At 43.4% G+C, this 17,367-nt stretch overlaps 1 protein-coding gene across 3 annotated transcripts in view; it reads right to left on the minus strand.

Moving 5' to 3' along the window:
• The window catches only part of schip1 (schwannomin interacting protein 1), a 39,342-nt gene extending 33,270 nt beyond the window's left edge, over positions 1 to 6,072 (minus strand). Inside the window, exons 1-2 of one of the 3 annotated variants that reach the window (XM_054597791.1) lie at positions 5,985 to 6,072; positions 2,555 to 3,343 (exon numbers count right to left, since the gene is read on the minus strand). In XM_054597791.1, the coding sequence (XP_054453766.1) occupies positions 2,555 to 3,343; positions 5,985 to 5,993 (798 nt within the window). In that variant the 5' untranslated portion in view covers positions 5,994 to 6,072. Of the gene's footprint in view, positions 1 to 2,554; positions 3,381 to 4,900; positions 4,992 to 5,984 lie in introns of those variants that run through there. The other 2 variants (XM_054597799.1, XM_054597781.1) reach the window with 2 other exon arrangements.
• Positions 6,073 to 17,367: the final 11,295 nt, after the last annotated feature.

Consider the following 17,367-nt stretch of genomic DNA (forward strand, 5'->3'; position numbering starts at 1 on the left):
CCAATGTGACTGGTTCGTTTGCACAAACATGAAATAACATGCAGGATAAGTGAGGGTTTTTTAGCACAGATTAGCCAGTGTCCCCAGGTGTGTTTTTGAAATGTAAAATGCAAAAAGGAATAGTTTGACATTTGGCTTTTGCTTGGTTGATATAAAGTGCAAATTATAGAGCTTATAGAGGTGCTGGTAGGTGGATGTTTTCACATCTGAACAGAGCCAGGCTTCCTTTTTCCAGTCGTTATGCTAAGCTAAGGCAACCCACTGCTGGCTGTAGCTTTATATTAACATACACAGCAACCTTTTTATCTCACTCTTGGCAAGTAAGTGAATAAGCGCATTTATCAAAATATCAAACTTTTCCTTTGAATCTAACTAAATTAACTTTTCAAACATCTACAAAACTCTCCAGTACTATGATTCAAGTCTTTGAGCAGAAAGTGCAAAATGGGCTGTTGCCAGTGTGCAGGAAGTGGTCTAAATGCTAGTTACTGTGTATGTGTATCCTATCTGTATGGTTTAAAAAGGTAATTTTAACTGATCCACATTTTAACATGTTCTTATATACAATAAGTGTGTATGTGGTGTCCTGTAGCTTAAACATCCGACTGGAGACCAGCCAAACCCGTCTCCAGGCCCATAGCGACGGCTACAGATTATTAGCTCTGAGCTTCACTTTGTCCCGTCTTTTTTGAAAGCACAGATGCTTTTGAAGCTCTACTGAAGCATGACTATCTCTGTCCCTCTGGACCCGAGCAACATCCCAGACAGACAGACCCCTCCATACATGAACACACGCATCATCTCGCTAGTGGGTCCCGCCTGAGAGGATGTCTAAATATTTAACATCATTTTAAAAGCACCAGCCCTCCTGTTCCTCCAGGGTGTCTGGTAAATCCTGCAAATTTCAGATGTAAGAAACTCAGATGCCCCCTGACATAGAAAGACACTTGGGATAACAAAAGGTCAAACTACACGTCAGATATTAAGTGATGGATTGCATTGATATGATCTATGTTATTGAGCAATCCTCTACAGAAGAAGCAACAGCCCATATGTGATTTTAAGAGTGGGATTGCCCAGGATATAAGCTTGTGCCTCCAGTCTTTTCTGGTATATCTCTTCTGCTTCCGGCTTAGGAGGGATTACACGTCTAATTCTAATTTCTTATCTACTCAGGCCATCAAAATGTGAGGCCTGGTTTTTCTCAGGATTGTTTTTTTTTTTAACTTGTAATCGGAGAGACAGTTGGAGCTGGGGCACTTTATCAGCATCAGGACCAGGCTATCAGCCACACCAGGCCTAGTGTGTGTGAGACACCACATGTGGTAGAGAGCATGTGTGTGAATGGGTGCGTTTGTGTGTGTGTGGAAGATAGTGGCCGCATGTGGAGACAGAGGCTCTCTTTCAAGAGATTTTCTTCCAACCATCAATTATATCACAGCCCACTGCCTAGAGAGAGAGACAGAGAGAGAGAGACAGACAGACACAGAGAGAGAGAGAGACAGAGAGAGAAAGAGAGAGACATAGAGAGAGAGAGAGACAGAGAGAGAGAGCAGATTTTCCCCAGACTAAAGCGAGCCAGGAGGTGACCTTCTCATTTAAGATGGACAGCAGGTAATGAACATTGACGCAAACACATAAGCCACGTGACCCCGAACTGCCCGGTCCTAAAGATACCATCTTCCTGTCCTTTCCTCCCTCTTTCCTTCCTCTCATCCCCCACTTCTCCCGCTGCATTCCTGACATGCCTTAGGGAGACAGAGGGGGCCTCCAGGACAGACAAACAAAGACACACAACACACACACAACACACTCACAAAAGGCACTGGCTGCAGCCATTGTCTGTGTGCACTGAGGAAAAGGTCTTGGTTCTTGCATGCCAAAAGCACCAATCCCCATTTCTCAAACACACATTTGCCCTCACTCAGTTGTTACGCAGTGACACAAGCTAAGTGTCTGCACTGAAACAGTGGCTGCTGTAAACACTTTTCTCCCGCTCCTCCCTTCACATTTTTGAAGCTACACCCTTTTGGACCCACGGACTGAAAATAAACCATAAAACTCTGGCTGTGACTGCGATGTAACGTGTGATGTCCTGAGATTGTAAGTGAATCATAACAGCCTTTAGTGCTGGAGCTGCTGGTGTGGCAATCCAAAGGCCTGCAGCAGCTCTCTGCAGAATGTCAATACAACACTGACCTCTTCTGGTAGAAGAACCACATAGCCACAACAAAGGACATGCTGATTTTTTTAAATTAGATTTAAATAATATGTACTGATAAATCAGTGTACATACTGTATGTAGCCCAGAGTTCCACGGTGGTCAGGTCAATAGCTGGACTACATAGCTTAGCGCTTAGCCGACTAATCCCTCTTCCTTACTCCAGCTAACCTAACCTCATGTTTCCAGGGTCGATATGAAACAGAAAACTGTTGGATTCCTGATGTCCACCAGAGCATGGGAAAACTCTGTGTGAGATGATGACCTTTGACACACACAAGCAGAGAAACCCACAGGAAAATAAAGAAAAAACTAAATCCTTAAGACACTTACCGAGGTGTAGTTGGTCTTGCCCATGATGTGGTTCTGGTTCTGGTTGAGGTTCTGGTTCTCCTGCTCTCTGCACTGCAGCCCAGCCAGGTGTCTCTCCAGGGCTGCCCAGTCCATGGTGGGCAGAGGCTCCTCCTCTACAACCTCCTCCTCTTTGTATCCCCCCATCCGTCCCCCAGTCCCTCCACTGCCTCCACTGCCTCCTCCACCACCACCAGCACCCCCGCCAGTGATGCGGCTCCCCCTGCCTTGACTGGAGCTTCGGTGGCGGGGCTTGGGAGTCCCCGTGCCCCCCTTCGGTGTACCGGGGGAATGGAGCTGGTGGCTCCTGGGTAAAATCAGATTGCCGTTCTGTTTCAGTTCCTCAGGGACGGCTGCAGCTGAGGTGGCAGTGTGCCCGCCAGAGGCCGAAAGGGGTGGGACCGTCTTCACATCCTGGAATTCTTCAGCGAGGCTGCGACTGTTCACCGTTTTCCCATAGCCTTCGCCAAGGCCGTCAACTCCCAAACCGCTTCCTCCACCTTCCTCTTGACCAGGAGGCTGTGGAGAGGTGTAGTCTTCCCCATACTCGCTCTCCCACTCTTCTATAACCTTCTTCTTATACTCTTGGTAGTCCTCGTCCTCCTCATAGTCCTCTAAGGTGACCAGGTCCAGAGAGGGAGAGGATTTGTAGTCCTCCAAAGTGGCCAGGTCAAGACAAGGGGAGCAAGGTGTGACCTTGTTGGAGTTGGACTCTGAGCTGGAGCGACTGGAGGCGTCACTCCCCAGGTCCATGCCATCCTCCCGGTAATCCTGCAACAACAAAAGAACAGAGAGAAAAAGAGTGAAACTAAGGAAAAGCACGTGCGAAGAATGAGAGTTTAAAAAAAAGAGAGGGAAGCAGGAAGGAGACAAGGAAAATGAAAAGAGAATTTCAGGAAGTGTGTAGATTTAGATTGGTATCTTGATGTTTTGAGTCCGGCAACCACAAAGCACTTCCTGTCAAGCAGGAACTAAATCTCTGCACAGAATTTTGAAGTCACGGTCTCTCTTGGATTTGTTGTCCAGTCGTCTGCTATACAACTGTGCAGCTCCAAAGCTTCTCAGTATTACTCGACTATGCTAACTGAGCATACATTCCTCTGGTAAATGTGTATGTGAGTGTGGGCTTGTGCAATACTTGACACAAACAGCGAGCGCGGCGCCCGTGTGGCTGGATGTGTCAGAATGACATCCCACCACCAACTGCTACATCTGCAGCACCGCAGGAACAAAACACGGGTGTTCTGAGGGGTGAGAGCACGTGACACTGACATGTCAATACACACCGAACTGTGACACGGACAGAAGAGCCCAGAGTTGTTGTCTAACCTTGACTGTGTTGCTCCTGCTGATCCCCAATCACCAGCTCCCTGATTAGTTCACAGCTAATGGAAAAACGTCCATGTTGTTTACAACCCTCCACAAATCTCCAACTGACCTGAGCCTCCTCTTGCAGAGTTTATACATCAGTCTTTTTCTCCACAGGAGCGCATTATCATAGTGCCTCACACCACTTTTTAAAAGTTAATGAAAAAGCAAGGAGCGTCAAAATTTCTCTCAGGGCAAAGGGAAATTAACGACATATTCCTACGTGATCCACATTATGACTTGCTCTGGAAAAGAAATTAATTATGAAGATTGCTAATTGCTGGTTTAGAGGACCTACAGTAGTTTTACACAATACTCAAAAGGGAGAAACTGCAGTACTACAATATTATCCCAATTAGGCCTATAATAAGCTTTCTTTAGTTACCGTTTCTCGACTAAACCCCACCTGTGCCGGCTGTTGACGTCAAAGCACAACGCAGAAAAAAAAAAAATCTATGTTGGGGGAAAGCACAGAGCAAAAGACTCAGCAACTTGGAGACTAGATATACAAATTGCTGATGCGGTGTAGAGACCTAAGCCACTTTATGATGAGGAGCTTGCATTTCTCCACAAAAGTCTAACAGGGATACAGATTGCTTTAGCTGCACAAATGGGGCCACAAAAGCCATGTTTTGACTTGGCAAGGAGAGATTAGATAGTTCAAACTATTCTCAATGTTATTTGAACAGCCTTGGTCACATATTGCATTGCCACTGGGTGTGTTGGGACTTCCAGGGTGTTCAGAGGCAGAGTCGATAGTCAGTATTAATAACTAACCCATGGAGCCCCAGTAGGACATTACCAGTCTACTTATGGCTTAATGCTCTGAAATCGCCTCGACCTGTGTTTTTTACAGCAAAACGGCCCCGATCACGATTATGCACATAAAAAAGTATTAACTATTATGGATCATACAATAGACCTGTATCAATGTATCAGTACAGCGGAGAACAACCTTACCGACGTGCTCATGAACCGCGCTGGATCACCGCACGGTCACCGGTCCCTGCGGTGCGTGAACCAGCCTGTCATGTTGGCTTTGTCACCCTTAAAGTGCTTTTGGGAAAAAAAAAAAAGAAAAAAAAACGGATTCAGGGAACACGGGTGGAGTTTTCCCCTCTCCAAAGTATAGGACGACCGCTAAAGCACTTCTCGGTCACCGATCCTTTTTTTTCTTCTTCTTTCTTTCTTTCTCTTCCCGATCTGTGCAGCGTCAAAAACAGCGCTGGGTTTCCAGATATTATTATCGCGTCAATACATGATGGTCACATGAGCCCGATTAAAATAATGTAGGCCTAATCATTTAAAGTGGGTTTGTGTGCGTTAGTGAGAGACAGCACCAGAGAGAGAGAGAGAGAGAGAGAGAGAGAGGGAGCGGTAAAGCTGATCCGCTGTGGGATTAACCGACGCGCAGGCAGACCATACAGGCTGGAGATTTGGCCACGAAATACATGCAAATTGACAGCTGCACCGGTCCCCACCCCGCAGCCGGGCGGGTGTCTAGGGGGGGGGGGGGGGGCGTTTAATTTATGTCACAGGATACCCTAACAACTCTGCCAGTCCTTCTCTAGGTGGTGGTGGTGGTGGTGGTGGTGGTGGTGGCATCATCGCATACGCCCAGTCTTTGCGTGCGTCGAGCGTATGTGCACTCCAAGTGGCATATTTCTGCACGCATGACAGTTGCGTGACATAGCCTCTCTATGTATTTTCAAGGGTTGACATTTGACTGAGAATACACATTAGTATTATAAAAATCGGTTAATACGCGTGCGTTTCTTCAATCTGCCATTCATAGGCTACTCATATGATGTAATGTGCCCAAAAAGTCCCAGGAGGAACCAGATATATCCCCCCCCCCCCCGCCGGCAACATCGGTGACAGAAACGCCTTTTATCCCACCATCGCACCCACACTGACACCCCCCTCTCGATACACTATTATCAGCCAAAAAATTGAAGTCGCCGGTTGAAAGCTACCCCTGGAGACGAGCTAAAAGTAGCCTGGATGCAAAACATCAGCGCCATTTAAACGAGCCGATACTCACTGTCATCATATTTGCAGCTTCCCCCGTCGCGTCTCAAGACATCGTAAAGTGTAAATCCCCAGCTGTTAAGACACCGGTGATGGTGCTGACTTGTTTCCCCCCCCAGCAGCTGTATATATATATATTCTAAGGGCGGATGCTGGTGGGGCTGGCTTCGGTGGAGAAATGACAGAGAGCCGGTGGATAATTCAGTACAGTCATCGCTCTGAGTGTGTATAGCCTGTCCACGGAGGAGACAACCAAGAGTCTTGGGTCCCGCCTGTCCTGATTGGACAAAATAAGCTTAGATGTCTTTAAAAAAAAAAAAAAGAAATCAATAAAATTCCCAAAGCAGGTCCACGCCGTTTCTTTTCCTCCCCCTCCCCGGGCACACGCAGAGATGCCCGACCAGTCCAGACCCGTATACGCGCTCTCTAGCTCCCACCACGTCTACTGGAAAATGAAGAGGCTCTGGGTAAAAGTGCGTCCCAACCAGGTGTGGCTTCTTTCACTTAGTTACTACCTAAGAAACAAGACTTACAACTAAGCGCAAAAAGAAAAAAGACACACGCGTGCTGCTCTGCTGGCTGGCGCAGGTTGTGTGTTTGGAGAGGCTCTCTCTCTCTCTCTCTCTCTCTCTCTCTCTCTCTCTCTCTATAATGAAAGCCGTCTCTCTCTGTCGCAGCCTGCAGCTCTGAGGAGAAAGTGACGACAGAACACAACTAAAGCCCAACCTTCTGCACCCACTGACCTCCAAAGAGAGGGAGTGAGAGGAATACAGAGGGAAAAACTATCTCGTTCATTTATTTAAACATACTTCTGGTGATCTGAATATAGAATATTTCCAAATTGGTTTTCTATCACATAAAAAAAAACAAAAAAAAACTTGAGAGATCGCTAATGTTATATCTACCATGTTCACATATTCCAAGCAATGGCTATCATTTTCATCAGAGTTTTGTACACTTGTATAATGCAATCCAGTGCAACATCCCTGCATTCATTTAATTCTGACGGTTATAATGTTTGATTTGGGTTGAGATGGTGTAACTCATAACGTTGTTCACAAAAGCAGGTTGCATTTAAAAGGTAAGCACAGTCTAGACACAGTGTAATATTGAAAATATCACTTTTCATTGTAAAAAAAAATATAAATGTTCAGCAAAACAAAGGGCAGCTACACATCAAATATCACATATTGCTTGGAGACTTCCAAAATTCGATTAACAGAGCTTCATGAATCCCCAACAGTGCACAAGAAGCTCACAATCTATATACCATTAAAGGTTAACTTCAACACTACTGGCATTCTGTCTTTCTAGCCGATACTTTCTAGAGTTTTCTAATTAAGTTGGGCAGAATATCAAACCTCTCTAATTCAACCCAGTACAACCACCACACACTACAGCCTTGGAAAATTACCATTATCAACCCATCTTGACACTTTTGAAAAAAAAAAAGAGAACCAATACTTCACAAAGAATTAAATAGTCAGTTTGCAGGAAATTTGTTCGTTAATATCTTGTTGATCCATTGATCATAGACAGCGGAGACAGTTCTTTTGCCAATATACTGTACAAGGGAATCTATTTTACATTGCTCTCGCTTGATAAAAAACACTGTGCAAGACATATGAGTTAACACACACACGCATACACACAGATGGCAGCTGCAGTGTCAGAACTAAAGAGGGGTTAACACCAACATGGCATGATATCTTCATGTCGCATTCTGTTTCTTCTCGCAACAGCTGGTAATTTACATATTTCGATATGGTGATCAAGTTAAATGTTAGTGGCAAACGGAACTCATCCACAGTAGGACTAAAACATACTCCAAAGCATTTGAATAACAAGCGTTATGATTCAAAATTGGATTTGCGTCTCTCGAGTGGTAAGCCAAACATTTGGAAATACAAAAGCGCTGTGTTGTGCTTCAGTCGCATTGTTGGGAATCTTTCTCCGCTCAGCCTAGATTTGTAGTTGTTTGAGGGATGGGAGTCGTCCTCAGATATGGTGCATTGATTGCATAAAAGCAGCACAAAGGACAAACCAGTCCATGTAATAACAGAGATGTACTTCAAAGACCCCTGGCTGAGCCTCTCCCTACACTACAGTAGGGACGGCACCAGTGGGGATCTCCCCAAAGAGAAGACAGCAGGAGTCCAGCCCATTGCTGCTACTCTCACTCCCCGCCGCCACTGCTTTCAACTCCGTTATCAGCCCTTCCACTCCTCCCCTCTGCTTATTCTCCCCAATTCCTCAAACATGAATCGGTCATAGTGATGTAAAGTGAAGGCTTGTGCTTAATGCTTTTAGGGAGGATAAGCTACTTTTCAGATTTATTTTTCTTGGAAAGAATGGGAGGACTGTGGGTTCATGTGCTCACCAGGCAATTAACTGATCATTAACTTATCAACAGGAGACCAACATTGTTATGGCACTCTTGCACACTTACATGCACGCACAGTGTGCTTTCTTTGAAGTTTGCATTTCCCTTTAGTGTCAACGCTAACTGAAAATAGCTTTTGACGTGGTATCCTTGTTCCATCAAACAATAAAAGCAGCAACAAGCTCAAAGTCAGGAGCGCCATATGAAGATGTCCAAAAGATTGTACATCAAAGCTCTTAAACCCATGTTTTATTCACACCTGGAAGAAGAAGAAGACTTCACTTTTGATTTAGAAGGTGGTCAAATGGTCAAAGAAAGTTCACCGTGCAACACTTCAGGCGACCCAACCCTACCACAATCTACCAAGAGGCAGAGGTGCCAGTCTGTCAAACTGCCATTCAATGGGATTTACCAATCACCGAGGGGCAGAGACATGTGGAAAAACAGCCAGGTGTAGATCCACAGTATCTGGAAAAGCTTTGCTCTATCTGTGTGCCTAACAGTCCATCCACAGCAGCTATCTGGCAGGAATCACTGAAGGCCCATTACTGACAGAGAGATAAGGCTGGAGAAAAGAATGGCCCTCAGATAATACCAAAAAGTCAGGGAACATCTTCCTCTGCTTATATCCGTCTCACATGCGTTTAAAAAACAGGGAGCTCTTGACAGTTGGTGAGAAATTGAAACTGTCTCTGCCTTGTCAGGAACTCACCAACTCTGACGGAGAGACACTGAAAGTGACCTTGGAGGATTCTACCTCTCACTTTTACCTCTCCCCCTCTCTTCTCAGGGACCGAGGGGAAGAACTCACCTTGAAATAAGACTCGGGTCGAACCAGACGACAGAAAATGAGGCATCCGAAACATGACTATCGTACAAGATCAGACCTGCAGATGGGAAATGTCCGGCCTGGTTATGAGAGACAAGGAGCCATGAGAGGCCTGACAGTAGACTCAACACCCAGGTCTCTTTCACAATGTCATGTCTTTTTCAAAAAAGAAAAAAAACAACAATTCAGGCTGTCATGAAAGAAGTCTTTATACTTCATGTATACCTTTTAAAGATATCCCCTAAAAGCACTTGTACCACTTAAAGGACTCCCTTGCGTCTACACATACTCCCTATTACTATACCTTAAGCCAGGAAGAGTCTTATGTTCTGGGCTCTAAGAAAGTGATGCCTACATGTTAGGGTAATTGGAAAACTGTTAACATTCACCAACCTATTATTGACTCGGAAACACTGGGTGTTTCTCTGTGTTTTATTTTGTTTAATCTTGTCTATTGAGAATTTCTATAACAGACTAGAAAACGTGGCAAACTTTTCCTGACAGTGTTGTATTCGCACATAAATAAGTCTTCTATAGTATTGCAGGGCTTAACTTGTTACATATATATACATTTACATTTATATATTAAATGGAAATAATCTTTTCAGAAAACGAAAACACAAAGGGGTTATGATGGATTTGAAGTGTCTGAAAATGTCAATTGTTTTGTTTTGAAAAAAGAAATACAACTAGAGAAGCACTAACAGCTATATATATATATATATATATATATATATATATATATATATATATAAATATTCTTTTCAACAATTCTCATAAAATGTGTAAAATATCAATGTGACAAATCAGTGTAAAGTATGATTTTGAATTTAAGGTTTATTACCTTTATGCCACAAAAGGAACTTCAACATTCAAAAATTCAATATTACCATGAAACAATCTTGCAGCATTACCCACAATGACCTAGTACACCCAGAGCTATTGTAATAAACGGACATAAATCCCAGCATAACTCTATTGTAACATTTCGCCAGCCATACGTGGACAAACACCTTTTTCCCCCATTTGCTGCAACAAAGTGCCACACAAAGCAGTATGCGCCTTGAGACCGCAGCAGCAGGAGGCAGACTGTTTGATGATGAATAGAGATGTCAGATAGCCCGAATGGAGAATGGCTCCTTAACTGGCCGACTGACCTGTCGTTCTAAATAGAAACGCTGGCCAAAGCATTGAGACCTGCCATCAATCTCCTTCCTAAACAAAATGATGATTTACTCCATTCAAATCAGTGACTGAGTGAAGAGGAGCGGAACAAACAGGAGTGTGTGCATATAAACCTGGCTGCTCTTAATTTCCAAGGCAACGATATGCATGTGTGTGTGCAAACCCCAGCACATGTATCATTTTGGATCTGATATGCATTCATGTGCTATGATGCATAACCACCACCATGCACCGTTGTATTATGTTTTTATAATTGTTTTTACACAATCTGCCGAACCCGAGCGCTTGTATTGGATTGCACACGTAATACCTGGCTGCAATATATTGATCTTCCCTTTCATACTGCAAATCAGCCAACAATTTCGCTTGCCTACGAAGTGTGAAATGAATTGGGAGAGCAACATCTTGTCCAATGTATATAGAAGCACTCACAGCTATTAGTTTAATTTAAATGAGAAGCACATCGGCAGTATAGTGTCTGCAGAGTACAGCTTGTCTCCCCAATAAGGACAGACTCAGACTTACCAAATTTACTAAATCTTGCTTGGTTTATAGAGGCTAAATAGATTGTTCAGTGTAAGGCCGCATTTCAAACAGCCAAGCATTCATCAAGAAGCCTTGAATCCAAACTAGCAATTACAGAAAAGACCAGAATATGTACATATGGACATAGCCATAAAGAAAGTGAGAGCGGGAAACAAACAGCGATAAATATGATGAAGGGGGAGGCAATAGTATAACTGAGGGGGAGGAGGAAGAGAATTACAGTGATGAAGAAGTCGGGGAAGATGAAAATGTCGCTAATGATAATGTTGACTGAATCACTACAGAAATCAGAGTGATTACGGCCGTGCTCGTGCTGATGAAAATTATAGTTTCTGAGTCTACAGTTACGAGTAAGGGGATGATGATGACAAGCATAATACATCAAATCCAATACAGTGTGGACACATATAAATACATATAGCGGAGAAAATGAAAAAGCAAAAGCATTTTCTGAAACAACTAGCAGCTGTGAAATCTATAAAGAAAATGTAAAATCCAATCAAAGATCTTAACGCTTTAGGGAAGCTTAATGCAGACCAAAACTCCTGGGGGAGACTGGAACCAGCTGAGCTGGAGAAAGTCAGCCAAGTTCTTAATGAAGTTATGACCAGAGTCACTGCTGTGGAAGGAGATCTTAATTGCCTGCAAGGGTGGAGGACCGAGACCTGGTCCAGACCCATTTGGTCCACGGCACACTAACGCCAATTAGAGGGAAAGAAGGGAATGTTTGTAATCTGTTCAATTAGCCCTGCCAGGAGACGTGTCCTTTGGGGCTTAGAGAGGATTCAGGTCCGGGACAGTGTGATGTTCCTGCTGTGGATGAGCCACACTAGTAATGTCTCTAGTTGCTGCTTTACTCACAGCAGTACAAGCAGTCTGCGGTGACGGACATTGTTGTTATGTTACAACCAGACAGGTAAAAGAAAGTTACACATGAAGACCATTTTCAAGGATTACAAGGGAGAGACCTGATGGTTTATATGACGGGCATGGTGAGATTTCTAACAGTTTTGTATTAATTTCCACATCACTAACAGACTGGATGTATTTTAGGTCAGACTTTTCTCATCCTCCTCACACTCCTAAATGTTCCTCACACCCTATTACTTCTGCAAAGCGGCAGACAACATCCAAGTTGGTTTAAAAAGGCAGATATAAAGATGGAGACTCTGAGAGCGTGTCAGGTCCCATAATCCAAGTCCCTCTCACTGCTGCCTGCCTGGCACCCCTCCACGGTCTGTTTCTGTGCCCTGTGAGCAGTACAGCCAGGCAGAGATATGCATCTACGCTGCCCTGTGCTCAGCTCCGCGCCGTGCACTGCACAGATGTCCACACAATTTACTGCCCACACCAAATTGGATCACTTCTCTGGTGTTTTGAGCCGGCCTCGCACCTGCTGTTTTCCAGCTTCTCTCATAAACAACTTAACATCCAGTTGATTTAAGGAGCAAATTAAACCGGGAAAGCCTGAATAAGATAGAAAAGATAGGGAAAAGGGGTTGATGGTTGCTATGAAAATAGGAGACTGTTCTCTAGTTTTGCAGCAAATCGATTTTCTGCACACATCTGTGAAAAGATTCCACCTCTTAAGTTGTTTGCAAAAAAAGGCATGGAAATCATAGAGTTTCTAGGTTTCAGTACCAGCCCAGCATCAACACACAACAACTGATGATCTACATTTTGCACAGTTTGACCTCAGAGGCTGATATGTCATCTGCCAGGTCTCCAGGGTGTTGCCGAGGTTAAGCACACTCTGACATCTGATCAGCTGTAATGTGACTGAGTGACAACTCCATTTTCTCATGTTGGCTGTGTATGGATCATTACAGTAATTGGAGAAAAAGAGATGTGTGTGTGTGCTCACCTGTTTTCTGGTTATACATGTGTGCGCATGTGAACCCTGAGGGATCCTGGCAGGTGGTGGCACACTGTCTAGATCAATTATTGATCCCTCCTGGACTGCCAGGTGTGAAATACTACTGCATCACACTCAGACGCTGCCTCATAACTCATCATTGCAAAGATGGCAAGAGAGCGGGACCAGGCAGCAACAGAATAACAGTGCCGTGCTGTGTGAATGAACCCAGCAGCAATCTTGTTGTTCTGTCACAAGAGGTTTTCTAACCAAACTGCAATTTGGTTAGGCATCTAAAACAAAAGATGGGATGCGATGTCGACACATGCTGTCACTTGTGGGCATAGCTGTCCATAATGTATACAGTGGTAGAAATGATAGTCAGTACATTGTCTCATAAACACACATTTAACTGTAAGTATCCTAAACACATGATTAACATTGTGAATTCAAACAAAAACACTTCCTTAGATTTACACAGATTTTAATCACAGAGAATATGTGTTTCCCACTGACATCAACAGTTGAATGTTCATTCAACAGACGGTAGTAGCTCCTCCATATGGATTTCACATGTGAACCCATTACTGCATCGGCATGTTGCCTTGCTTATTTGCTGTATATTTTATCCGTAAAGGTATTTTTCAAGTTCTATCTTGTTGGAGTAAATTGTTATTCAAACAAAGTTATTCCTGAAAGGATTCTTCAGTAATATCCCAGACTTAGGTTACATTTTCTATTCAATTTACATGAATTGTATTGCAGCTTCTCTAATATCATGGTATTTTTGTTTGGTGAGTATCAGTTCTGTCTCCATCCTTTCAGCCCATAGCCTCTCTAATTGTTTTCTCAGTTCCAAAAGCATGGTAATTTAATTAGCCCAAGCCTAATAGTGTGCACAAACTTATTCACAGTCTTTCTCCCTGAATGCATAATTAAATATACAGTAATACACACTATAACCACTGGTTCTGCTGCCCAAAAGGATAATATGAGCAAATATTACTGTAATAATTAAATTTGAAAAATTCTTCCAGCTTTAACAGGTAGTTGTTAAACGCACAATATTATATTTCTGCAGCTAGACGTCTCTCAATTAAAATGATACCAAAAGACGGACTTTGACGATGTCGTGAAGTAGCATGGTACCATGGGAGTTGTTGTTTTCATTGTTAAACAAACACCATTTCCCATGAACATCAATCTGACTTGTCTCAGGCGTTTCATGTTCACCGACTTGGTAATGTGTTAAAGTTTTATTCACGTTACATTTAGTCACGTTTAGTGAGTTCATGTTATGATGTTTCACTTTAATGAAAGTAACATTAGCCTTCTCCCTATTGGGATTGCCACACCAATATTTACCCCTTTTTAACCTCTCTCCTTGTCCCATAATCTTCTACGGTTATTTAATTCACCCGTACGTTTGCGCTTAACTGGGACAGCTTCGGCACAGAACATGCAGCATCCTTCAATGAATAATTATACTCCATCACAACAACAGTAAACAATAGAGGGGCTTGACGACTTAAAGAGTTAATGATGCCATTGACAGGCGACCAAATGACACACACCCTAACCTTGAATAATATTACAGATTTCTTTGGGTTATTATTGTAAACATTTGGTATAATGTCAGTAAACAACACAATAATATACAGTATATAACATTGGTCTTGTTGTTTTTAGACATTCTAATGTGAAAATGTTAAATATTATACCTTATTAGTTTCCCAAAAGTGCAGCCATCGTCAAGGTGAAGGTTTACCTTCAGGCTTTTTATTTTCTAATATCATTAGGTGCATACTTTCACGCTTGATACTGTATACTGTTCATGTAATATTTCTTTGACTTTAAAGTCAAATTTAATTTGCTGCCCTTCTCATTATTTAGGTTTTCATGTCTGTGTCTATTACCTAGTATCTTTGACTGGATGAATTATGATCTTGGCAACCGTGGTTATCACCAGGCTTTTGGATTTTAACAACCTTTTTCCTGCAGGGGGTCATAGATAATCAAAAAGAAACCATTTAGAAGTCAATGGGCCCTATCACAATTGCATATCAACCATGCAGCATTTATCAGTTTCCCTCTTTTCAACACATTCAGTAAATGTTTTCTTTCTTTCAAATTCTTGTCTCTCTTATATATGTTAAGGTAACATTGGCATGCACATTTAGGACCACAAATATTCTGTAAGTAATTAAAACTGACTCCGAATCAGTACTGCAGCATATTCACACTCCCCATTTTGAAGCAGATATAAAACACATTCAGAGTTTAGCTAAATTATGAAGTAATTGAGGAGACAGTGGAGGAAATGAGATCAGATTATAGCAGTTTAAATCATAATAGCATTCTTTTTGAAGTGGATTATATAATACAACAGTGATGATTAGAGCTAATCCATGACCACAGAGCATGGATAATGGGAGAATCAATGAATAGATTGCCAGAGTTTCTATGAAACAATGGTTTGGATTCCGTAATTACATCCGTCATTTGTTAATAAAACTGTTCTGCAGAGACCCACCGACACATGCTTTGTTAATGTACCTCTGCTGTGTTGACCAATGGGCAGGTGGATTGGCAAGGGAGATGACCAGAGAAATGCTTTGAATGAGATCCAGCAGAATCAAAATATTTGTGACTCAAATGATGCTGAGCCAGAGCGGTGTGCAGGATTTGTTCTTTTAAAATAAGACCAATACATCCAATGGCACCTGCAGAAAACCTCACTCTGAAGGTTTGAACATTTTATCGACTGAAAGGCAATAATGTACAAGAGGCAATCCAGCCTGAACTGTTGAGAGAGCCATAATGGTGAACAGCCACTCCTGCAGAGATGCATGCCCTGTCAGTGGCAGTGCCAAAGCCCAGGAACTGAAGAGCGAGGATGTTACCTCGGCCATTTTGGCACAGAGTAAACCTGAATGGGACCTTATCACCTCGATCATGATGAGCCCCCTCCCCACTCAGAACTACTCATGGGCTCCCTTTCATTTGTCACATTTATCCTTCATCAGAGCTTGTCAATGAAACACTTAAATGCCTTTTTTCATAGTCACTGGCCTTATTCTTCTGGCTTTCTAGTCTTTTGTATTCTACATTCACCACCTCTCTTCATCTCTCTCCTCCAGGCTCTATGTGCCATCTCTGATGCTCTATGCAGGCCGGGAGGGTGCTGGGAGTAAATAGGCATGAGGGCACCAAGCCCACAGCTCTCTGGCAGAGACAGGGGGAGGCATCATCAGCCGAATATTGAGAAAACCACCATCACAAAAGGAATCAGACAGCAAATGGACCTTAGAATAGAGTGTGTTGAATCATTCAAAAGCTAAACAGTAGGGTAGCACATCAATATGGTAGCTGCTAGGTGAAGAGTGTGCATGCAGGTGTGTTTGTCTGTGTGCATGACTCTGCAACTTTGTGCTTCATTTAACACATTGCTAGCCAGCTCAGGAACCACTGACAGTAATGTTAGAGAGTTTCCCATTTGCAGCACTTAAATGGAACCTGATTATTCTTATTTACGGACAAGGCAGGTCACTGGGAGATTATGAGAGAAACTGCTATACCTGTCACTTGGCATGGGGGATTAAAGTTTAAAGTGTATGTTAATTTACACTTAAAAGCTTGGTCATCAGTAAATAAACTGAATTATTGTTTGCTGCTATTTGTGTTGGTAGGAGGGAAGGATAAGGTAGGAGGTAAAGACAGCATTGGCTGTGTTAGGTTTATGTAAACATGCTGCAATTTTAATGGACACTAACATCCTTAGCAGGCCCCCCTGTGTGGACTGAAGGGGAGGGAGGATGTGGGAGGCTCTCAGACCACTTTGCTCCTTTCAATCTGTCAATTTTGCCCTGCTTTTCCCATCCTCCCTCTCTCCTCATCTTCCCATCTTCTTTTACCTAAGGTCTACTCATGCATGTTATCACTAACCTGGCAGCGGTGGGAGGCTACAGAGGAATTCTCAAGGCTCAGAACGCTCCTCCATTGCCATCCAACTCTTCACCACTCCATCTCTATTTTCAATGCCATCGCTCCACAGCTGTCCTCCTCTCTCACTACTGTCACCATTATACCGTTATCCCTCCCTGGCATCCAGTGTACTAATGAGATCCTCTCCTCTCCTCTCCTCTCCTCTCCTCTCCTCTCCCTCCTCTCCTCTCCTCTCCTTCTCCTCTCCTATCCTTTCCTTTCCTCTCCTCTCCTCTCCTCTCCTCTCCCTCTCCTCTCCTCTCCTCTCCTCTGCATAGTGACAGGCTGGCTGTGTTCTGTTAGCTGGAAAAATGCCTCTGATAAGCAGAGCGGACAGCAAACAGGTGCTTCCCACCACCAACTGACTCCATGCCCTCCCAGCGGAACCAAAACGCTGCGACTAAATCCTAAATCCTGCACCCTCACCTGCTGCTGGCGCTCCATTATACACCCCTGCAGTTACTGGGCCACTCTGGGCCAAATCCCTGATATGTGTGCCAGTCACCCGGTAATTCAGCTTTGACGATGAAAACCCTGCACTGCCATTCAACCGCTGAACCCTTCAGACAAGAATCACGGCTCGGTATGAGTGGACATGCCATCAGATGATATTT

Source organism: Anoplopoma fimbria, chromosome 1 (genome assembly GCF_027596085.1).
Source record: "Anoplopoma fimbria isolate UVic2021 breed Golden Eagle Sablefish chromosome 1, Afim_UVic_2022, whole genome shotgun sequence".
Classification (NCBI taxonomy): domain Eukaryota; kingdom Metazoa; phylum Chordata; class Actinopteri; order Perciformes; family Anoplopomatidae; genus Anoplopoma; species Anoplopoma fimbria.